Source organism: Bidens hawaiensis, unplaced genomic scaffold (assembly GCF_021521415.1).
Source record: "Bidens hawaiensis isolate Kalapana, Puna unplaced genomic scaffold, B.hawaiensis_p1.1 tig00041910_1, whole genome shotgun sequence".
Lineage (NCBI taxonomy): Eukaryota > Viridiplantae > Streptophyta > Magnoliopsida > Asterales > Asteraceae > Bidens > Bidens hawaiensis.
In genome coordinates, this window is record NW_027497436.1 from 79,080 (window position 1) to 105,006 (window position 25,927).

General features: G+C 33.2%; 2 protein-coding genes across 2 annotated transcripts; one reads left to right on the forward strand and one right to left on the reverse strand.

The window, feature by feature from the left end:
• Positions 1–10,493: 10,493 nt before the first annotated feature.
• On the reverse strand, positions 10,494–18,416 carry LOC143593324 (tocopherol cyclase, chloroplastic-like). The gene is made up of 10 exons (XM_077072988.1): positions 18,124–18,416; positions 17,056–17,300; positions 16,810–16,889; positions 16,122–16,198; positions 14,804–14,973; positions 12,297–12,394; positions 12,102–12,209; positions 11,905–12,021; positions 11,372–11,521; positions 10,494–10,670 (listed from the first exon to the last, which is right to left on the reverse strand). The coding sequence occupies exons 1-10, from the start codon at positions 18,414–18,416 to the stop codon at positions 10,494–10,496; spliced, it is 1,515 nt and encodes a 504-aa protein (XP_076929103.1).
• Positions 18,417–24,118: 5,702 nt separating this feature from the next.
• Positions 24,119–24,616, forward strand: LOC143593323 (uncharacterized). The gene has a single exon (XM_077072987.1). It carries the CDS (start codon positions 24,119–24,121, stop codon positions 24,614–24,616), a length of 498 nt encoding a protein of 165 aa, XP_076929102.1.
• Positions 24,617–25,927: the final 1,311 nt, after the last annotated feature.

Below are 25,927 nucleotides of genomic sequence, written 5' to 3' on the forward strand. Positions count from 1 at the left end.
TAAAAGTTGGAAATCAGAAATGAAAAAGGCAATAATTTCAGGAATGGAAGTAGATTTAAGTCAAAATATAGCGTTGTTTTATTGTACACTTGATATATTAAAAGATGTAAAAGATTTACAAAATATTAAAATAGCTCTACAAACTAAAGGATACGAAAATTACGAAGGAAACAATTTAGTAGTAAGTATAGGAACACTAGGAAAGGCTAGTAATAGTTCTGGAATGAAATATAAAGTAAACATGGAGGGTATAGTAAAAACAATAGCATCAAAATCTATACAAATGATAAATCCAATAAAAATAGATCCAGAGCAATTAACAGGTCTAGAATGGAATATAGATGATTTACAAGAAAACGAAAATACAGTTTTAGTACCAAAAAGAAGCTTTATATATGAAAAACCAGATGGCAAACAAAGCCTAAGATTTACAGATTTTAAAGAACAAGATGGACACGCTGAAAATACTGAACATAATTTCATGAACATAGAAGAATTATAAGATAGTGAACATGAAGATATGCCAATTTATGATACAGAAAATGAAGAAAATATAGAATTTCTAAAAATTGAACAAGAATTTTTGGATTATACCTTGTTAGACTATGAAGAGGAAGAATTAACAGGATTTAAAACTGAAGAAACTAACAAGACACTAGAACAGATAATGAATAGAAAATTTACTGAATTAAATATACAAGAGGAAGTAGATGATATGATTATAGAATGCAAAATTAGGAATGATCTACGAAGAAAGTTATAATGAATTACAAAAACATTACAATTTACCATTAGTAGATAATATTTTACAAGGAAAAACTATGTTGGCTGATTATTTTAAACAAGAACAAGCATTTATGAATGACCAACATGAACTTAAAAGACCACGAATGGAATGGAGTGGCGAAAGCTCTAATAATACACATGAGGGTTATGGAAGAGAGCAGTGGACACAACCATCTGTAAACTATCAAAAAGAATCCACATTTAAAGGAAAAGGTGGTAGATTACCTATAGGACATACATATAGTGGAAATATGTTATTATTAGAACAACAAAAACCACAATTATGGATAGATGAAATACTAATATGGGAACAAACAGTCATTAGAATGTGGGAAACTAATAAAAAAGATAGTATGGATATGTTCTCTTATTTAGAAACTACATTAGGACCTATAGCATTACGAATATGGCAAAGCAAGAAAGCACAAAATGCAGAAGAAATTAACATGCTAAAGGCATTAGGAGATAATCCCTACAACTTCACATCACAAATTAGAACTTTGATAATAGGAGTAGATCCAGCTAAAAATAATAGTTTAATACAAGATACAACAATTAGGAACTTAGAACAATTAAGTATAGTAGATATGAAATATATAAATGAGTTTACACTAGATTTTACACGATTATTATCACAGACAGGAAAAGCTATGGACGATGAATTATGTAATAAATATTTTATAAAACTTCCAGGAGACTTAGGAAAAAGCATACATGAAAATTGGAAAGCATTATATGAAAACCAAAATAATCTAGGAATAGGACCTAGAATAACATATACCTTTAGTATCCTCGAAGACAAATGTAAAGAAGTAGCTTTAAAGGAACAATTAAAAAGAAATGCTTATGCTTTTTGTAAAACAGCAATTTATATACCACAGGCTTATGGATTTTATGATAAAAAGAAAAATATAAGAAAAAGTACTACATATAAAAAGAATTACAAAACAAACTATAACAAAAATAAATATGTCAAAAAACCTCAAACTAGAAAATGTAGATGTTTTATTTGTGGAGATGAACAACATTTGGCTAATAAATGTCCTAATAAAAATAAAAATATAGAAAGATCTAATCTAACAGAAAAATTGCAAGAATATGAGATAGAAGCCATTAAAACAGATGATTCAGATAATGAATCAATATATAGTATATATAGTGAAGATGAAAAACCTATAGCTAGAGTCACTTATACATACATGAATACAGAAGAATGCAACCATAATTGGATACATTATAGAGGAAATAACTATATAAAATGCTATAATTGTGGATATTATCCAAGTATAGAAAAAAGATCCCAATGTAACAAATGTTTTCAAGAGATATGTTACATATGCCTTAAGAAAATTTATAGTACAGATATAAATGCAACAACTAGTAATACAAATTTAGATATTAATATAGAAAAAGAAAGACTAGATAAATTAGACTTGGCAAACGAATTACACAGTTTAAAAATAAAAAATCTAGAAACTAGAATAGAAGAAATAGAGAAAGTAATAAAATCTACACAAAATATAAGTGACACAAATAAAATGTCGACAGAGGCATCAGAAGAGCAAGTGTATATACAAACACAAGGATCACTAAGTATGGTAAATGTACAATGTCGCCTATGGTTAGAAAATAATAGCTTCATAGATTTAACAGCTTTAATAGACACAGGAGCAACAAAAAGTTTAATTTCACATAGCCTAGTACCCATAAAATATCATAGAAAATTACCTTATGAATTAAAGAGTAGAACAATCGAAGATAGATTAATTTCTATAACACATTGTTTGGAACCAGTAGGTATTCAATTCCTAGATTTTGCAAAAAACTACAGTATAAAATATGATATACCACAAGTAAATATAAATCCCCCATACATTAAATCAAAAGATTTTGTAATAGGATTAAATTTTATACTAAGTTTAAATGACACAATAACAATAACTAGAAGTTTTATTACATTAAGTAGACATTTATATACAGTCCCAACATCCAGATACATTAGTACATCAGAAGTTGCACAGAAGCGTGGTGGACAAGGAAATTTAGAATTTCTTAAAAATAAAAGAGAAAAGTCAATAGAAAATGAAACAATGAAATTATTAACAGAATTTTTAAGTCATGAAATAGAAAAAGGTAGGGACATTACAAAAAGTATAAATCATCCCATAATATTACACTTAGAAAACATAGGTCTTATAGGGGAGAAGACATTACAAAATCAAAAGTAAAATATACGTGTAAATTCAAACTAAAAAATCCAGATATTATAATTAGAACAACTAATATTGAATATAGCCCATTAGATAAAGAAGAATTTAAAAAACAAATATCTGAAATGATAAATCAAGAATTAATTAGAAAATCAGAAAGCACTCATAGATCAGCAGCATTCATAGTCAGAAACCATAGTGAAATAAAACGAGGAAAAGCTAGAATAGTGTATAATTATAAAAGACTTAACGATAACACTATAGATGATGGATATAATATCCCTAATAAAGATAGTTTACTTAATCTTATACAGGATAAAAAGGTCTTTTCAAAATTTGATTTAAAGGCTGGATATAAGCAATTAAAACTAGAAGAAAATTTTAAACAGTGGACAGCTTTTACATGTTCAGAAGGACAGTATGAATGGAATGTTCTTAGTTTTGGATTCAAAAATGCTCCTTCTATTTTCCAGAGATTTATGGATAGCATATTTTTAAAATATGAATTCTGTCTAGTATATAGTGATGATATATTAGTTGCCAGCAAGACAGTACAAGAACATGAGATGCATTTACAACAGGTATTTAAAGAAATAAAAAAGAATGGTATAGTCGTATCAAAAAGAAAAATGGAATTATTTAGAAGAAAAATATCCTTTTTAGGTCTAGAAATAGGAAATGGAAAAATAGAATTACAAAGATCTTAGAATTCCCAGAAAAATTTAGTAATTTAAAGCAAATTCAAGCCTTTTTAGGACTAGTAAATTATGCCAGAAAATTTATTCCTAATTTATCAAAATTAGTAGGACCGATATACAGTAAAACAACAAAAAATGGACAAAGGTATTTTAATAAAGAAGATATGAAATTGGTCAAAGAAATAAAAACAGCAGTTAAAAATATTAAACCATTAGAATTGCCACTTATTACAGATATGAAACAGATGGATGCAAAGAAGGATGGGGAGCTGTTCTTCTCTGCAAACCAACTAAATATAATCCCAAACAAGAGAAAATTTGTGCTTATACAAGCAGTAATTTTCAAAATAAAATAAACTGGAATACTATAGACTTTGAAATACAAGCTTTAATAAATGCATTAGAAAATTTTAAAATTTTTCTCAACAAAGAATTTACAGTCCGAACTGATTGTGAAGCTATAGTTAAATTTATAAAAAATGATCAAAGTAAAAAAGTTAATAGAACCCGATGGGTTAATCTACAAAATATTATTCAAGGAAATGGATATCATATAAACTTTGAAAATATTAAAGGAAAAAATGATGGGATTGCAGATATGTTATCTCGAAGTATTGACAGAATTTTGTTTCCAGATGGACAAAAAAGATAAAAAGATTGTGCACCCATTACAGAAAAGAAGACAGTTTTCAACAGAAGAAGAACCCGAAACAGAAAAGATACTAAGTCAATCTATTAAAGCATATGATAAACAGAGGCCTACAATAGAAAGCTTGGATGAAATATTAAAGTTTTATACAGAACAGAAAGCAAAGGCGCTAGAAGGTGGAGAATCATCAGCCCAGCCAACAACATAAAATCTACAGTTAACACAACATACAAAGTTCTTTAACAGGGAATCTCTATACCCAACCCTTGTTTTTGGAAACTATGCTTTACAGACATTCTCAGATTCAAATAAAAAGTTTAGACCAATGATGGGTCTAATATTAACAGAAAAACAATAGTGTTTACTAGATAATCTTTGGCATATACAGACTGTTCCACAAGCAGCAAAGTTTAAAGTACAAATTTTAAATGCTCTAAGTATTTACTTTGCTGAACAGTCCAAAATGGTCCCTGAGAAAAAACATTTTAAACAAAAATTCACACATTATGTAATTCTCAGAGGAACAAAGACAGGAATTTTTCATAAATGGGAAACTGTGGCAAAATACACCAATTGCCCAAATCCCATGTATAAGGGATATTACAGTTTTACAGAAGCCTTAGAAGCTGCTAGACAGTATTTGGGTCTAGAAGGATTCTTTGTTGAACCCGAAGAGGTCCAGACTTTTGTTGATAAAACAAAAACAGACACTACACAGTTAATAAAATCTCAAGAAAAGCTTATTATTAAGCTTCAAGAACAGCTGGAACATCAGATAAATAATACAATTTCTGTGTCAGAAAAAATTGAAAACAGTTTATTAAAACAAAAAGTGTCATTACTCGAGGCAAAAATAAAACAGTTTATAAAAAACTCGAGAAAAAGAAAGAAGATACAGTACTAAATCGAAATTTTGAATCCTTTAGAGCTCGCATATTAAACACACCATGGCAACACTGAGACTGGTGAAACTGTTGTTCTTGAGTCTTAAATTTGATTAAAAAATTATAAGTAGGCGAGAGAATAAAGATGTACAGTGATTACGATAATTTAAACATTCGTTACACCTATGTAAAAAGTCAACTCAGTGCGTAAAAAATTTTGTAATTTTTTTACGTACATGTAATATACATATATTACGTATATGTAAAAAAAATTAATAAAAAACTGTTACGTTGAGTTCTTTCGAGTTCTTAAAACTCAAAGTAGTTATCAAAAGAAGGGTTGAGTTATTCTACAAAGGCCAACAAAAATAAGAAGTATGAGAAGTCATAATTAATTGACATGTGTCAAGTGGGGACCAAAGAAAAAAAGGATATAAAAGTAACAGTACATATTTTCTTTCTCCATATGCAAGTCACATGTCAATTCACTCATCATTTTAAAATGTCTATAACTTTTTTATATGATATTTAAAAAAAATCACCATAATAACAAGTGTTTTTATCTTAATATGAATATAACTTTATTATATAAAAATTAAAACAAAAATTACGTCATTGTGTCTTTGTGTTTGTCATTGTGTTTTTTTCGTTACTGTGTCTTTCAAATCATCATTTTGTTTTTCTAAATGCTAATAATACGTAAATATAATGATAAAATAACAACAAATTAGCTAATACATAAAGCACAATAATGAAAACGTAAAACACAATGATGAATACATATAACACAATGACCTGAAACGTAAAACACAATGGTGAATACATATAACACTATGAACTGAAACGTAAAATACAATGGAAACTATATATTACACGACATGACGTAATACACAATGATTAAAACACAATGATAAGTAGAAAGACAAATGATGAGCACAAAGACACAATGACAAACAAAAAGGCACAATCACGTAATCTTTGTTTTAATTGTTATATTTAACACGAGTACTAATTGATAATACAATGACCAAAATCTATAACACAATGCATAGAAAAACCCAATTAAAAGTCATAATGAACAACCAGTAACACAATATAATATAAAAACCCACTAATTATTTTTTATTTTTATATGACAATATGATACTCATATTAAAGATAAAAAACGCTTGTTATTATGATAATTTTGTTTTAAAAAAATGTTGCATGAAAAAGTTATGGACGTTTGAAAATGATGGGGGAATTGACATGTGTCTTGCATATGGAAAGAGAAAGTCAACAAAAGTGGGTTATTACCTTTCTGCCATTCCTATCAATTTATTTTCTTAAATTAATCTCCACCATCTAAATATAACATCAATGGATTAGATTCCTTCTCACCCTTCTCATTTTTGTTGTCCTTTATATTTTAACTTACTCATCAAAAGAAATCAATCCTATATACATGTGTATAAAAAACATATGTGTACATATATATACATGTTATATATATATATATATGTATAATTTAGCTAAACCGAAAAATTTTTTTTTCGTTTTTTATTGAAACCGGGATGATAAATAAGAATTTTGGTTTTTTTACGTTTTATACTTCGTATTTTTTTTTATTTTATGATTTTTTTTTTATTTTTGGGTTTTTTATTGTTCAAAATGGTTCTTATGGCTCTCAATTTCTAAAACGTTCTCACATGATCCTATGATCTTGATTCTCTCTCTCTCTCTCTCTATATATATATATATATTTGCACATATAATATATGTTGTTACATTTAAACAAAAAATCGAAAAATAAAAAAAAAATTGTTTTGCTATTTTTTAACATTTTTTTACTAATTTTTAAATATGTCTTCAGGAGAAAGAAAAAATTATATTTACTTTTACATTTTTTATTAACTTTAATTGTGAAGCACAAGTTTTAAACTTTAATTAAAAACATGTGGTTAAAATTGGGTTTCTAGAGTTCTCACAACTAAAGTGGATTTTTATTCTAACCTTACCCTATATATATATATATATATATATATATATATATATATATATATATATATATATATATATATATATATATAATGAAAACCTATTTGAGTTGTGAAAAACCCTATGTAACATCGTTTTTTGGTGTGTTACATATAATTTAATACAAAACATCGAAAACATAAAAAAAATGTTTTGCTATTTTTTTTACATTTTTTTTGGAATTTTTATATATGTTTTCAGGAGAGAGAAAATGTAAATAAACTTTTACATTTTTTATTAACTTAAATTGTAGACCACAAGATTTAATCTTTAATTAAAATCATGTTATTGAGAATGAGTTTCTAGAGTTTTTCACAACTCAAGTGGGTTTTTATTCTAACATAACCCTATATATATATATATATATATATATATATATATATATATATATAGGGTAAGGTTAAAATAAACACACACACACACACACATATATATAGGGTTTGGATCAAATACAAATGAAATTAACGTGTTAAACGTGAGAATCAAGTAGAGTAATTATGTAATTACATCATAGAGTAATTAATTACTCTATGATGTAATTACATAATTACTCTACTTGATTCTCACGTTTAGCACGTTAATTTCATTTGTACATTAACTTTCCCCTATATATGTATACTAGCCTATAAGCCCGTATGATACACGGGGCTGAATACATATAATTATAAAATTAAAAACAAACCTTTTGTTCAAATGGATGGTTCACTTATAGAATTTAATAAACAAATTGAAGAAGATAGACGGATTGTTATATCATGAATTCAGAAGTTAACGAATTGTTTATTTAATCATATGTAGAAAGCAAAGAAAATTTGTTTTGCCTTTAAAATGGTTCATATTTACATTTACAAGTATAAAATATTAAAGCTTTCTAATGCAAGGAATCAATTCTGAAAATTCGCCTTTTTAAACAAAGACGATAAAAAAATTAAGCTTTCTCATGGAAGGAATCAATTTTGAAAAATTGCCTTTTCAAACAAAAACATTTCGTATATACTTACCCAACTTTGTCATAAGTTTCAGCTGTAATAAGAACATACAACAATTCATGAACACCAATAACTTCATTACCGTCACATGAAGTGATCTCGCTCTCATAACACCAAGATATTAGTTAATAGAAATTAAAAAAGACACATTTGAGAAGATAAAAGATGTTAAAATTTGGTTTACAAGTTGATAGTGTACACGAAAATTTGGTGGTGTTCAAATCACCTCTCATACAAATAGTAAAAACATACTTTGACAAATTGAATGCCATATGTATTTAGACCAGCAAGGGATTCTTTTCCTCAACCAACTAAATATTTCTCTTGCAAAATATAGTAAAAACATATTTTGACAAATTGGATGCCATAACACGTAACTACTTTGCATCTCTAATAACTAAATTCCACTCATAAGATGTTTCAACTTAAGACAAAGTTCTAAAATTAATGAGAATCTTTAATCAACTATAAGATTCACCTCTGAACTTTAAAACAGTAAACCAAATACCTTGTTTTCAACTAACTAAACTCCCATAGAATAGAGGTTTAATACTACAATGCTACAATGCTTTAGTTTAGAAGGCTCTGTTACATATGATACTACAATGCTTTAGTTTAGAGGTTTAATACAAATTATAATAGATCTTGTAATTTTCTTTTATCAAAACTATACCATGATGGAGTTGTATTAACCTGACCAAACTAAAATAATGATAGAGCAGAACACATTCAACTAAACTAAAATAATGATAAATTCACCAAACTAAAAAAATGGTTTAATGATCTATGTATAGTACTTAGAACTATAGCCACACAAAACATGATATTTGAGCATAACACAAAAACATAAATATAATACACATTCAACCAAAATCAATCTATAGAAAACACTCATAATGGCAACACAAACATGAATTTCACCTAATCTAATATCCAACAGAGAAAAATAGGCTAATAAAGGATATATAACATTACATACTGAAGATGAAGCAGCGGTAACTAACTCAGATTCTGTTCAGAAAACACAAAATCAAAGAAAATGAGGAAAAAAAGCCCCAAAAAATTGATAGCCAAACACTCGACAAAACCGACATAAACGGAGGTCGGCAACACAGCGAGACGGGAAGGTGAATACCTGATTGCATGACCAATCGAAGAGAGGGTTCGATTGTTACCTCGTCTTGTGAAAGCAAGCAAATCGAGTTGCAGTAGTCGTTAACCTCAACATTCCACAGGCGACCCGACGGTGGTGATTATTTTATGGAGGTATTAGGGTTTCTCAAAAGATTGTGGTTATGTGGAGGATGAATGGAGAAGTAATCAGAATGAAGTATGTTTTAGTGTTTGAAATTTGAATCTGCTTACAAAAGAAAGTGTGAAAAGGATGTTGTAAAGTAGAAGCTTTCGCAAGAAGGAAGCTTTTGGAGCAGGGGAAGCGTGGATATGGTGTATGATGGACACGGTAGCATATTGAATCTGGATGAGACACGTGTTGAAAATTTTCATCATTTATGCTCTACTTGCGGTGCGTCCATGTAATGTATATATGTGTAAACCCTCGGGTGGACAAAAGTAAAATTGTACTAATTTTGACGCTATTTTACTAATCTCGTGAAAATAACGTTAAAAGTGACGGAAGGTTAATCAGACATCATGTGGGGGTGCTGATAGCCGAAAGACAAGGATACACGCACCAATCGGCCGATATCCCGATGGTTGAGTGTTATATGCCTTATGTCCAAGGCTTGATGCAAAACTACTATCGAGTCGGGGGTCTCACCGAAAGCAGCCTCTCTATTCCTTCGGGGCAGAGGTAAGGCTGTCTACATCTTACCCTCCTCAGACCCTACCATAGCTTTGCTATCGATGGGATTTACTAAGTACGATGATGATGATATATGTATCGGAAATTTTTTTAACAATTTTGTGCCCTCACAAAAAACGTGATAGATACCCTTCTTGGGGCCGCCCCTGTGTGCACATATCACTACATACCTGTGTCTATGTGCTGATAGATACCCTTCTAACTTTTCTCTCTTCATATGCTTGGTTCTTAACAAGTTTTTCAAAGAAATATAAAAGACCGGTCTCAAAAACAAAATTACTCATCCGATCAATTTCCTACGGATTGCACAAGTAGTACGATTCTAAACAGCTGCTACTGGACCATCGGCATACAGTCAATTTACATAACATATACACCATATAATTTTACTTGTGCCTTGGATATATGAAACATGTATTTTACCAGACAGCCCCGGCTACAAACCAGGGGGTTTGAGCAAAGGGCCCGGACCGAAGATTCCATCCACGTCAACAGGAAGCTCAAGTACCCGATTGATGACTTCTGGTGTATTCGTCTTGCCTTTCCATGTGTTGAACCATGGCCCACCCCCAACTTCTACAGCTGCCATGTTGCTCGTTACATCCAAAATAAGCTACATACATAATAATCACAACAAAGTGTTATAACATGCACATGATTACATCTAAGGATGTCTCAAATGCTATATATATATATATATATATATAGAATCAAGATCATGTGAGAACTTTTTGGGAATTGGGAACCATGAGAACTATTTTTGAACACAAAAAACCCAAAAATAAAAAAAAAATCATAAAACAAAAAAAAACACAAAAATAAAAAAAGTAAAAACACCAAAATTCTTATTTATCATCTCGGTTTTTTATTTATCATCCCGGTACATATATTATATGCACATATATGTACACACATGTTTTTTATATATGTATAATTTAAGGTAAATGATAATGTACATATGTGTACATTACTGTACATTACGTAACTAGAGATTAAATGAAATTATACACATGTGTATGGTATAATATGAATTATTTTATTTTTTACTTTTTTTGATTTTTTTATGAAACCGGAATGAAATAGAAGAATTTTGTTTTCTTTTTACTTTTATAAAATTTTCGTTTTTTTTTTGTTTTATAATTTTTTAAATACTTTTAGAGGTTTTTTTTTAGTGGTCCAAAATGGTTCTTAAAGTTCTCAATTTGCAAAGGGTTCTTTTGGGATCCTTACTCTCTCTCTCTCACTCTATATATATATATATATAGAGAGAGAGAGAGAGAAAGAGACTGATACAAAGTCAACTAATAAACACACCTTCCCCTTACTGCCATCAGATCCTTTTTCCCAAATTTTAAGAGTTAAATCAGCAAAGCATGTATCTTTGCAAGCTGGTGCGAGGCCCGCCTCTGTAGTTGGAGCTCGCAATGTGGTCCCTGGATCCTTGGTTGAAGCCTCTAGTTCTACCTGTTTATGACAAATCCGTCTGTTAAATAGTAACCATAGTGGTGAAATTTACCTGTAACGGGTCAGGTCAGTACACATAAAAAACTTGGTTAAAATGGTTTTTAGATGTTTTGAACACAGTTTTGAGATCATATTTAGCGTATTGACCAAGTATAAAACTCAGAGACAAAACATATTTGAAGGGCAAAGTATCCCGATTTGACTGCAGAGCCCGTTACACAACCTGTCCATTTAGCCACATTTAAGCAGCCAATATGATGTACTTAAACAAGGTTGAAAGTTAACAAAAGTTGGAATCCATAGGATCTTTGTTTGTTGAGAAAGAAGAAAATAGGTATTCCAAAAGGAAATATGTAACAAAGTGATAATAATCAGTTAATCACCAAATGTGTTTCATTAACGCCGGTTACGTGCCAGTAACCCCACTGTGCAACTTCCCATTCAACAACTCCATTCCAAGGAACAAACTCATAGAAAATACCTCCAAAGTGAACTCCAATCTGAAAGAGAGCAATTTTATAAAAACAAAAATACAAATAATTCTAACATGCTTACAATCGAACAAGCGGCGGTTTAATACCAGTGCAGCATTCTCATATGTTTCATTTAGTCCAGGCAATTGCCTTAATCCGCCTCCACAGGTCAAACCAATTTCTCCACTTGCACCTTTAAAGACATTACATTGAACCTGCACATTGTAGATGCCTTGATTTGCTACAAATTCTTCTCTCTTTCATATACTGATATAGATACATAACACGAGATAAATGCTTACCCAAAACCACTTTCTAGGAAAACCTCCACCCCAATTCTTCTCACAATAAGAAGGAGCATTTTGAAACTCAAATCTTTCTTCACCCCATTCTATCCAACCTGGAAAACCATTTACAACATTTTATGTTGATTTAGTTAACATAAACAGATGGTTAAGTTTCTGATATGCATGATGAATGGCCATTGATTTAGAATGTTTTTCAAGAAGTTTTAACCATCCTTAAAGCATATTGAACCTCGAAAAGGATTGGTGGTTTTCCAAATGAGCAGTGCAATTCAAGGTTTAAAGCATATTATAGACTAGTTTTTTCCCAAACTAGTGTTGGTGGAAAAACTATTTACCATTTTGGTGTTCTTTAAAAACTTTTTACAACTAGTGTTTTTCATATATTTTGTATTCACCTTGTTGTTTTAAATTAACATATTAGAGTCTTTTTAATTTTTTTATTAACTATCTATTTTTGTATCATATTTCTAATATATTTTTATCTGATCAATCCAATGGGTAAAGTTAAAATGCGAAGGGAAACGAAAATGAGAAGTGCGAGAAGGATTTGTGGCCACACAAAAAACCCCTCAAAAATAATTAAAAAATCATAAAAAAATATATAAAAAATGAAAAAAATTTAAAAAACCAAAATATTTCCCACGTCATTCCTGTTCCAAAAAAACAACGAAAAGACACAATGCCAAGAAAAAAGATGCAATGCCGAAAATGAACAAAGAACACAATGATAAATAAAAAAAAAGACACAACATGTCACAAAATATAACACAATGTCGAACAAAATATAACACAAAATCAAGAAAAAACGACACAATGTCAAGGAAAAAAAACACTCAATGGCGAAAATAAACAAAAAACACAATGATAAATTAAAAAGACACAATGATCTTTTTTCCTCAACATTGTGTCTTTTTCAATTTTCTTCTTTCTTTTTTTTTTTTGAGAACGAGGAAGACGGTGGAAACATTTTTGTGTTTTTACATTTTTGTCTTTTTATTAAATTTTGAGTTATGATTTTTTTATCAATTTTTCATTATTTTTTTTGAGGGGCTTTTTTGTGGCTACAAATCCCTCTCATTTTTGTCCCCCTTTGTAGAATAACCTAACCCTTAATCCAATATCGTCTTTTCTATATTTTTTTTATCAATCAACCCCCTTTTTTTACTAACTCAGTTACGAATCTTTTCTTTTTATTTCTTCTTTTAGTTAATTTCTTTTTTTTTCAAGTATATTGTTTTTTTTGTTTAAGTATATTCATTTTACAAATTAAGTTTTTGGGTTTTATTCTGGTAGTGTAATGAGCCTAACAGAAACCACCGAATTCACGTCGAATAGTCGCTGCAATGCTTGGGTTCTACCAACGCCGGTTTTACCGATTTTTCATAAAACGGACAGATTTAAAACAAAACAAAACAAAAATCGGTAAAACCCGGCGTTGGTAGAACCCAAGCGTTGTAGCGACTATTCAACGCGAATTCGGTTGGTATCTGTTAGGTTCTTTACGATACTAGAACTAAACCCAAAAAATAAATTCGTAGATTGAGCGTATTTATAAACAAAAAAAACAACAAAAATCGGTAATATTGGTAAAACCCAAGCGTTGCAGCCACTATTAGAAGCGACTTCGGTTAGTACCTGCTAGGCTCGTTATGGTACCGGAATAAAACCCAAAAATTCAATTTGTAAAATGAACATATTTAAACAAAAAAAAAACAAATATCGGTAAAACCTAGGCGCTGGTAAAACCAAGCGCTGCAGAGAGTATTTAACATAAATTCGGTCGGTATCAGTTAGGCTCGTTACGGTACCGCAACTATACTAAAAAAAACAAAGCATAAATATATTAAAGCAAAAAAAAAAGAAAAAAAAACCTAAATATATTTGAAAATAAAAAAATCAATTAATAAAAGATTTTGAAAGAAAAGATTCATAACTGAATTAGCAAAAAACAATTTTTTTAAAAAATGTTGATTGATAAAAAAAATATAGAACAAGAAGATATTGGATTGATTGGATAAAAATATATAAAACATAAGATACAGAAATAGATAATTGATGAGCTAAATAAGAACTTAATATGTTAATTTAAAAGTAAAAGATGAATACAAAATAAAGAAAAACACTAGTTTGGTAAATAGTTTTGAAGGGACACCAAAACAGTAAATAGTTTGTCCACCAACACTAGTTTGGGAAAAAAAAGAACTCTTCGGCTCACGGAACATACTATGTAGCCTATTTACAAATAGAATTGGCTTATAAATTATAAAATTCTGGCTTAACTTAACTGACCAAAACAAGTGAGCCAACAAGAGCTTAATTTTTGTTTGAGCTCGGCTCGTTTACAAACCAATTTCTAGCGAGCTTTTTGAACAGCTCTAGCTGCCACAAAAACCTTTTTCAAAGCAACAATTAACATAAAATAAACAAGGGGAAGATAAATGATCACAAATTTGGATAAAGTAAGATTAAATATCTAAGAATTAATGAAAAAAGAGATTTGCCTGTTGAGAGTCCACCAGCCATGCATATTTGCCAATGAGGTTCGAATACAGGAAAAACAGCAAGCCAACCAGCTGTGGACTTCTGTTTAGATCCTACATCACCCCAACCATAAATAGGACGTGTACTATACTCCCAACGTGCACTTTTTACAGTTTCAGCATAATTTGTCCTGAGGTTAATAGCTATATATATCAAACAATCAAGCTATATCTCTAGAAACAAAGTTTAAACACATGTAATATTTCACATTAATATCAGTATTTATATCCATCAACATAAGCTGACACCTAAAGAAACATTGAATAATCCTTATGTGTATATCATTATTGTCAGTTATAGTTCAAATTAATATGCTCAGTAAACTGCACCAAAAATATGAGCTCACTTAGTCATTAGAATACATAAGCTTATATAGGCAAGTTCATCGACAATCTGTAGCTTCAATTCCTATAAATCGTTTTGAGCGGTTTCTTTTCAATATTCAGCAAAGTAGCAACATAACATGATGCGAAGAAGTCATAAATAGTGATCTTAAATCCTAAATATAATGCTATTGTCAGAATAAACTGAAATGCATTCCACCAATTAGGTATCAGTGTAAACCTTTTTGACTTCCTGACTAGGTGCCAAACAAGACTGCTAACATGCTGTCACCAAGTCCATAGCTTGTTAAGTATGAATGCATAAAACTAAATTTCATTCTATCTAGTATTGTTTCAGAAACTTAACATTCATTAAAAGTACACATGTAAATCTACAATGAATAGCAGAAAAGTGAAAAATCTTGATGTGCAATAAGAACAATAATGCAGGTAGTTCACTGTTCATACCAATGCACAAAGTATCAACATTATCAATAACACAACTATAGCTTGAATCCAGTTCCTCTTTTTACAAGATCATACTTGCTCTTATCCTTTTAAAACCTAGATTTTGTTTAGGTTAGCTGTTGCGCCTCAACAAGCGGAAGCCGGAACCTTAGTAGTCAGCATATAGATAGGTTAACCCTTAACAATGTCGTTTTTTTTCTTGTTCGGATATGTCTTGTTTTTTCTGATTTATATTGCAGGAAGGGGAAATAACAGCAGCAGGTTGAGTATGAATGAAAATGAAACCGAGCATGCAGAGGCTGAAGGTGTACTTTAAAACCTTATTTCAAGTATATTAGTAAAAGTCCTTTGAACCCATTAATTAGTTATTCTAGGAAGACTTCAAATATATGGAGACGAAAAGGTTGGGGCTCAAGTCGTATTTATCTGTCTGTTAGTATGTATGTTTTAGCTTAGAAATGAGAAAAAGAATGGAATAGAAACGCACCTTCCATCATCACGGATGAAACCTTGATGCCATAGGGGAGTAACTTGAAATCCTTCAATCACACTCTCATTAAAAACCTGCATAGGTGAAGTTTATATAAACTATATGTAGCTCACATAATTGAGTTTCTTATCACAGATTCAGATTGTCAACTCTATTAGAATCCCTTACACAATGCAAAAGCTTTCTAGTTTTGTGTAGCAAAACATTTGAAAAAGAATTTATAATATTAACAAAAAAAAAAAAACAGAATCCATTTTCCAAATTTCTAAAATAATAAGTTGTAAACACCAAAAGTATCACTTGGGGCAACTTTCCACCCACTTTCTCTTAGCTAGTTTTCCCTTTTTTTTAGTCAAGGGGCTGTTTGGTAGCCTCATAATGATTCCATTAACAGGCTACCTCTGAATCAGTAAGAGGTAGAATGTATCTGGTTCACTAAAAAGTCACCTCTTAATGGTTCAAAAGCCTCTTAAAAAGCAATCTTAATGGTTGAAACATGGTTAAGTTTCAGAGACATGACATGCTAAATGATTCAGAGACTACCTCTTAATAGTCATTATCAATCAGCACAAGATTGCCAAACAGCCCCTGACTTAACCCATTATCTATGAATCATAACCAAATTTCACCAATTTACACATAAATGGGTTGAAATATTTGGAGGAAAATCATAAAGAAAATCAACCTGGGGTGGAACTTCATTGTTTGGAGGCTGCTTCCCGGTTTGCACATGAAAAGAGTTTCCAAGCATCAGCTCATGCCGACCTGTGCATTCGCAAGGTCAACGCAATGACAGAATACCAAGTTTACAGTTTTCTTTGTAATAAGAAAGAAACAATATGATGAAACATTATGTATGGGCCGTATGGCAAGCAATCTGAAGAAATATTGTGATGATGCAGACCATTTACATTTTGGTAAACTAACTTACTTCCCCAAAAATTGTGAGATTCTTTTGTGTATTGGCAAATGTACTTATCATCAGCCCCAAGAATTTGAGCTCCAACTCCTGTAAATCGCGGCCCATACTGTACTTGCTCCAAAATATTCAAGTTCTTTTTGAAAGCAGGACTCTCAACAGAATACATAAAGCAGAAGCTTTGTCTTCGTTCGGGTATTGAAACCTTAAAGTACCAACCCTCAAAAAACTTCCTTGTAGTCCCGTCAAAGTGGTAACTGGTATGAAATTCAAGAATCAATGTATGCAACAGTGTATGAACATGCCTTGTGTTTGTTGAGGCAAATATGCATGAAAATTGGTAACATAAAGCAAATGGTGATTTCGAAATTTTCAACTTTTAAGAAGTAGCTGTGTATTTGTTTGCAAATGCATGTGTTATGCCTAGAACACTGTTATGATATCTGACTTGTTTAATTAGACTTATGTTCTTGCAAAAGTGATAACTTGAGAAGTAAAACCCTACCCCCTTTACTAACAACTAACAAGATATAGGTGTTGATAGGCCTGTAAACGAACCAAACGTTCAGCAAACTGTTCGTGAACTGTTCAGTGAGAGTTTGTTTATGTTCGCTTATTTAATAAATGATCGATCATGAACAAAAAATCTGTGTTCATTTAATTAAATGAACGAACATATACACATGTTTCATTTGTTCATTTATGTTCGTGAATGTTTGTTCATTTATTTATGTTTGTTTACACATTAATAGAAAATAATTAAATATTATTTGGATTAATCATCTAACTTATAGCTTATATTTGTCCGTTTGTGTTCATTTATGTTCGTTATTTACGTTTTTCATTTATGTTCATTTATCTTTATTCAGTTATATTTGTTTATGTTCGTGATATGTTCATTTAGATTTTAAACAAATGAACATGAACATGAAAGCAAATATTTGTCTGACTATTTAACAAAACATATATCATCAATTAAGCATTATTATATTTAAATTTTCAAATAAAGAGTTATGTGTTAATGGAAAAAAAAATATATAAAGATAAATAATAATAATAATGAGCCAGGCAGGCACCCACCCGCTGTGAGGAGTACGAAGAGGTCGATTAGAAGGCGTGGGCACATAAACAGGATTCACAATCTCCTTATTAATAATGTCTTGAGTTGCTTGCAATTCCACACTGTAAATATCTGTGTTCGGCGTGGCAGATAACCGGCGAGCAGCTTGAAATTTGAGCTTAGGAACAACACTGGACTGGTCAGTTCCATTGGAACTGAAGGAGAAGTTAAGGAATTGGAGGTTAGGTTTTGAAATGGATAATGAAGGAAAATAATGAGGGGAGGAGGTCCCAAGCGTAGTATGTGACTCCATCATGATGGTTTAGTGTGTTTGTGTTTGTTGTGCGGAGGAGGAGATATTAACAAGGAGAATGAGGTGGCGTGGCTGTTTGTTCAACTCCAAAGAAAACGGTGTGGTGGATATTAATTACTAGGTGTCTCGTTTTCACTCGTACAAATGGCACTCCCAAAATCAGATTTATGATGTACCCTTTCAAATTCACCTTCTAGCTTTCCTTTCGGTGTGTACATGTAACACGAAAGTACTCATTAGAAAGTGATCGGGGTCTCTAGACCGTCTTCCGGCAACGCTCAACGTTACTAATTTATCCCATAAAAGTATATAAATAACAAATATAGATATGTATATGATGACATGGTTACCCTTACCCACTCATAATTCAGGGAAGCTTAGGAGTCAAGAAGCGGCAAGCACAAGCTGCTAGACCAGGAGAAGCTTCCTCAACAAGATTTCTAAGTTGACTAGGAAAGCTCCTTGTTACAGTAAACCTTAGAGAAGTCAACATCTGATGTGACATAAAGCTGAAACCTGCCATAAAGCAAGGATGTCGACATTGCAGACAAAAGTAGAACACAAGTTACATGAAAATGGTACTACTTGTTTGCATGAGCTGAAAGACGAGTTGACTCTTTCCCTTTAAGAAGCTTAAGCTTCTCAAAGAAAAGCTTCTAATTGCCTAAAGGAACACTTCAGTTAAAGGTAACATCCATTCACATTCACCCTATTTCTCTATGCTCTTTCTTCATACTTATTCTTCTATCATCCATTGTATCATATCACTGATTCTCACGCCGGAGGTTGATTGCAGGAGACCCCCTCCTACGGTAAGACTAGCCGATCGTGTTTTCTTTGATCTTGCAGGTTAGGAAGTTCTGTTAGTGGCATACTCTTGGTCCGTCGTACCTTTATTGTTAGCTATAGTCGTAGCAACAAGTCGCGCCCATGTTGGGCTGGCGCTACTTAGAATAAAGATTCCGGTAGTTTTAGTTCCATTGTTCTCAAGTATAATTCTTGTATGGCTAAAAAGAGTAATCCTAACAAGAGTGTTCCTCCGAACGATGATTGGCCTCAAGATAACTCCTCATTAGAAGAGGATATTAGCTGTAGTTTGCCGGAAATGAACAGACTGTTGGTCACATCGTCGTCACAACCTTTCTAGTTCCAAACAACACCTTAACCAGAATTGGAATTTTCTCTCCAATGGCTGATTTTCTACTTCCTGTAGAGAGAATAGACATGACGTTGGAGGGTGTTAAACGGAACTTCATCCAGCTCAGGGAGCTGATGAATAACTATGCTCAGGAAGAAACAGCAAAAGGGTTGATAATAAGGTTAAATTACACTAAAGAACCTGATGTTACATTCTCCCCAGTGCCTCGTCCACCAAGCACGAGCACACCTTCCCCGTCGAGAAGAAACGGTCAAGGACCAGGTAACTCACCAGCTGGGAAATATGAAAACATGAACTCTGCTAGGGAAAGAGTAAGCTTAACATCTTCACCCGTAACTCCCATGGGGAGCAGGAGAGTACACCTTGGAGCAGCTATTCCAAAGCTCACTTGTTGTAATACCTCCCTCGACGAGTACTTCCTTGGCAGAACCTCTAATGTCCTTACCTTTGGCAAGAAGCATGGTCACACCATCATTGGTAGGAGCCACATGCCCCATGCCTCATGCTTACGTACAACAAGGTGTCATGCTACCTGGTATGACATATCCTTAGATGGCTGCACTCATGATGTCTCAGTATGGCCAACCATGGCCAGGAAGCTTACAGTGGCAAACTTCTCAAGGCTTCCCAGCTATGAGCCAATTTGTGGTAACTTGGGCTCCAAGTATCGTCACCACTAGCGCGGGTGACTTAACACACTTGGACCTTACCAACCTTACAAGCCTTCGACCACCTTGTCATGCTTCTTTGAACAAATAGCGAACTTTGACTTCTAAACGAAGGTTAAGATGCCAGCTAACATAAAAGACTTATGATGGAACAAAAGATCCCAAAGATCACCTTCAGATCTTCACGGGAGTAGCTATTGTAGAGAGGTGGAATAATGTCGAGTGTTGCCATATGTTCATGCAAACCTTGATAGGACTTACTAGACTTTGGTTCAACACCCTCCCATCTAAAAGCATAGCTTCCTTTGACGATCTCTACAAAAGCTTCTTAACCAACTTCAGACAGTAAAGAAGGTGTACCAAGGATGTTGCGGTCCTACACCAAATCAAGCAAAAGGAGCATGAAGACCTTCGAATATTCATGGAAAGATACAAAAAAGAGTGCTTAAACTATAGTGGTGCTTCAGAAAAGATGCGTGTTTCAGGTTATATGAACGCCATCAAAGCAAAGAAGCTTGTGAGAAGGTTCCATGAAAACGTTCCCCAAACTATGAAGGAAGCTTTCGAATGAATAGAAGCTTACCTTCGAGGGGAAGAAGCTTTGGATAACCAAGAAACGAGGAAATGTGACCATGGAAACCAGAGAAATTAATAATCAGAAGGTAAAAAACCTCAATTTCAGCCCTTTATCGAGAAGCATCCACAGAAGCACTACGAGCATAGAAGGTTAGACGAAAGAAGCCACCATTCTCGACAACAAAGACCTCAAAAGAAGTATAAGCTTATCTTCTTTGTGTTAACCAAAACTCCACAAGAGATACTAACAACCGAAGAGGTTAAGCACAACTTTCCTCCTCCTCGTCCATTATCTACGCCAGCAAGCAAACGTGATGCAGGAAAGTTTTGTGCATTTCACAATGATATTGGCCATCATACCAATGATTGTTTCCAACTGAAGAGGCGTATTGAAGATGTTGTTCAAAGGGGTGAGCTAGTTCACCTACTTAAAGATCCCAAGGATGGTAAAGGGGGTGAAAGAAAGTGTTTGGAGTAAAAATGGTTCAGATTTGTAACAAGATGCTACGAACTTGCCTGGAACCAACAAAGCATATGCTTCCCTCCAACCAATCCTCACAACAAAGTCATAACTTCGGTCATCGTGCAAGCTGAGCTAAATGTCTTCCTCATAGGCAGAGGCCTATATGGACTATGGGGCAGCGACAGTGGTAATGTATGAAAGACATTTCCTTTAACTTCCTCAAAAAATCAAGCAAAACAACTACTCCAACATACTAACAACTCTCTTAAAAGCTTCACCGGAGAAAAGATGATTCCACTTGGGAAACTCACTTTGGATGTCCAGTTTAGAGATGGAGATCTCTCTTGAGTCGAGAAGCTTACCTTCACAGTGGTCAGGTACCCTTCTAGTTATAATATACTCATAGGAAGAACATGAATTGCTACTTTTGATGTAGTAGTATCTGCAGCTTATGGTATGATGAAGTTCCAGAGCATAGGAAGAATAGCTTCTATGGTACCAACACAACAAGGTTTACTCATAGCTGCTACTAAAGAGTCATGGGAGCTTGATGAAGACATGGAAAAGAAGTAACTATCAAAGCATCATAAGCATAGTTGTGTAGGATATAAGCATCATCCTAGCTTACCCTAAACAAACTATCAAAGCCAATAGTAAGCTTCCATCTGAAACTATGAGTAAGCTCATAACTTTATTACAAAAGGTAAAGATGTTTTTGCATGGTGTCCAAATGATATGATAGGGGTCCCATGGAATATGCTGAACATTCCTTGAACATCTCACCCACACATAAACCATTCGCTCAAAAGAAAAAAAGCTTGGCTGCTGAAGGAAGCTTAGTTGCCTGCAATGAGGTAAATAAGCTTGTCAAAGCCGATATTCTTAGAGAAGTAAGGTATCATTCCTGGCTTGCAAACCCGGTTATGGTCAAAAAGTCTGATGGATCTTGGCGAATGTATGTGAACTTCAAGGCTCTTAACAAAGCTTGTTCCAAGGATAGCTACCCTTGCTAGAATTGATTGGAAGGTGGATTCCCTTAAAGGCTTCCAGAAGCGCTTCCTGGACGCCTACAAGCGTTACCAATAGATCTTAATGAAGGTTGAAGATGAAGAGAAGACATATTCCACACCGACAAAGGGATCTTTTGCTACAAGAAGATGCCCTTTGGTTTGAAGAATACTGGAGCTACATATTAACGTTTGATTGACAATACCTTCTCCGAGCAAATTGGAAAGAGCATGGAAGCTTATGTTGATGACCTGGTCATAAAAAGAAAATATGAGGAAGCAATGATCAGTGACATCAAAGAAACATTTCAAAATCTTAGAAGCATCAACATGAAACTCAATTTGGTTAATGCTCATTCGGTTTGAAGAATGTAAATTCTTGGGCCACTTGATTGACAAACAAAGCATAAAAGCTAACCCAAGTAAGGTACAATATTTTCTTGATTTGCACTCTCCAAAGACAAAGAAGGAGGTCCAAAGCCTCAATGGTAAGATTGCTGCCCTTAAACGATTTCTTTCAAAATCATCAGAAAATTTTTTTACCCTTTTTCAACACTTTGAAAAATTGCAATGACAAAAAAGACTTCCAAGGACTAATAAGGAGAAGCGGTCTTCCTAGCTCTAATGAAGCATCTAGCTTCCTTGCCTGCTCTAGTAGCTCCTCAAGTAGGAGAAGCAACAACCGTTTATCTCTCTACGGAAAGGGAAGCTATTAGCTCAGTGCTTATTTTCAAATGCGACAAAATCCAAGTTCCAGTGTACTTCATCAGTAAGGCATTAAAAGAAGCTGAGTTTAACTAAACGCCCATTGGGAAGCTAATCCTCACACTTGTTCACACAGCTAGAAGGCTAAGAAGATAAGTCAAGCTTACCAAATGAAGGCGGTCGGTCACCAACAAACCCATAAAGTACATTTTGGAAAGCCCGAAAATCGCAGGAATGCCAGCCAAATGGGCTATTGGCTTGGGTGAGCACAACATGTTGTATGAATCTAGGAAGGTAATCAAGGGCCAGATCTTAGCCGACTTTCTAGTCGTAACACCAGAAGTGCGTATGGAGGTGAATGAGCTGGAAGAAGGTGAACCTGCTATCCCTTTGGGTAAGTGGACACTCTACACTGACAGAGCTTCAAGTATAGAAGGTTTAGATGCTGGTCTAATAATTACAAACCTCCCAAGGAACCAAATATACTTATGCACTACGATTAGAGTTTCCATATGCTAACAATGAGGCTGAATATGAGGCTTTGATTGTAGGGTTTTTCTTACCAAAAAAAATGAGATCCTAGAACTAAGCGCCTTTGTTGATTCAAGATTGGCGATAGCAAGAGTACCTTCGATGCTAAAGTATAAGCTGAAGGTTAAGGAGCTCATGAAAGAATTCAAAAGCTGCAAATTAACCCAAGTTTCTAGAACTCAAAACAAGTAGGCTGATGCTCTTAGCAATCTGGCTTCCCTAACCTTTGTTCACCTGACAAAGAAGGTCCTCGTTGAAGTGTGGAGAAGCCCATCAATTAAGGAACAAGAAATACAAGACACCATTGAAGAGAAGGAATCACTTGGATGACCCTTATTATGGAGTTTCTCAAAGATGGTAAGCTTCCCACTGAAGAAGGAGAAGCCAAAAGATTAAGGATCAAAGCCAAGAAATATGTTATGGAAGACGGTATCCTATACAAGAAAGGGTACTTGAGCCCTTTGCTACGATATGTAGGTCCAGACAAAAGAAAATACCTTCTAAGAGAGGTAGCTGAAGGAATTTGTGGAACACATTTCGGTCCAATGTCAATAGTAACTAGATTGATGAACCTAGGATACTAGTGGTCAACGATGCACAAGGACTCTGCTGAGGTGATACACAAGTGTGAAGCTTGTCAGATACATGTTCCTGTAAAAACTAGTCCAAAACATGACATGGTCCCCGTCATTTCTGCTTGGCCCTTCTACAAATGGGGGATGGACATTGTTCGTCCCTTACCCGAGGCAGCAGGGAAGGTGAAGTTACTATTGGTAGCTGTTGATTATTTTACTAAGTGGCCGGAGGTTAAACCCCTAGCTCTCATCACTAGGAGGCATGTAATGAACTTTGTATGGGAAAGTATAATTTTCAGATATGGGCTACCAGGTGAAATGGTGACCAACAATGTGAAGCAATTTGCTGAGAAGCCATTCAGCCAATGGTGCAAGGAGCTACAAATCAAACAAGTGTTTAACTCAATTGCATATCCTCAATCTAACGGCCAAGTCAAGCAAATGAATCGCAACATTATAGAAGGTATCACCAGAAATTTGGTAGAAGAACTTCCAAGTGTTCTTTGGGCTATTTGAAAAATGGAGAAGAAGATTCATGGAAAAGATGCGTTTTGTTTTCATTTTATCGATTTATGAACCTTATTCGGATCTTAATTCTTAATAATATGAAGCGTTTATGAGTATTTAAGTTTTGCATGTTCATTTTATACCCTTTACATTTTACATGATCATTTCTTGTTTTAAGCGTAAAAGGTTTAATATTTAGCCAATTCTCAAACTTCAAGGACCTAGATTGCCAAAAATGAAACTTGATCCCTCTGGAGGACAAAGCGCCGCGCAATGGCAGCACCCTAGGTGGCCACGCGGCACTATGGCATGTCTGCACAGATCCTTTGCATAATATTTATTCCCAACTCGTTTTTAGTATGTAAATCGCTTATTTTTGGCATAAATCGAGTAAATTAAGGTCCAAGAAAAGGAATATAACTAAAATACATGTCCATGTTCATAACCCCTTGATCAAGCACAAATTCTTCTGGTTATTTCATTGATTCGGTCATTAATTTCATATTCGGTTGCTTAAACGAGTGAATTAACCATAATTGGTTCGTTTTAGTAATTCTTATATAAACAACTCATATTAACCTGCCACAAACTTTACCTAAACCCTAAGAGAGCATCTCCAGCCGTCACCCTCCTCTGTCCCTCATAAAACTCTTTGGGTTTGCATTATTGTTGAAGATACAAGCATAAACGTTTGACTTTGCTTATTCCTCAACCTTTGACTCTTCGTTTTGGTTGATTCTTCCACTTTCCGGGTAAGTTGTAAACTGAGTAATTGTTCATACATATTCCCTAGTCAATAACCTTCAATCAATTTCCATGGTTGAAGGGTGTTGACTGGTCAATTTGATTAAAACATGTTAAAGGGCAAAACAGTCAACAAGTTTGACTACACGTTTTCTCATACTTCTAGTCAAAACCGACGTTCAGTCCAGAAGACTTTTATTCTTGTAACAAAATTTTAAGGTTACTGACCAAAATCCGACTTCCGACTCGCTGTTCAGATTCTGGTCATTACCGACTCGTTTAAATATTAAATTTAACATAATCGGAGTTTTACTCATCTGTTTGGATTGATTCCAGCAGCAACGAGTTTGTTTTTATTTATATTTTCTTGTCTCAAAGTTTCAGATTCTATTGGTTTATCTCGTTTAACGCGTTAGCGGACGACTTGCATATTTTTATTCTTATTTATTATACTTGCCTATTAATTAAGCTGAGTTTTCACATTCCCCTATTTTACCATGTTTTCAAACGTTTTGGGGACGTCTGCGTACTTATTAGTATTCATATTATATACCTATCTTAAACTAGCAAACGTGA

Coding starts and splice junctions, on each gene's coding strand:
- LOC143593323 (XM_077072987.1), top strand. CDS start 24,119: ATGCACAAGGACTCTGCTGAGGTGATACACAAGTGTGAAGCTTGTCAG.
- LOC143593324 (XM_077072988.1), bottom strand. CDS start 18,416: ATGGAGTCACATACTACGCTTGGGACCTCCTCCCCTCATTATTTTCCT. Junction 16,890..17,055: donor ATCTCACAATTTTTGGGGAA/GTAAGTTAGTTT, acceptor GCGAATGCACAG/GTCGGCATGAGCTGATGCTT. Junction 12,022..12,101: donor CATATGAGAATGCTGCACTG/GTATTAAACCGC, acceptor GCTCTCTTTCAG/ATTGGAGTTCACTTTGGAGG.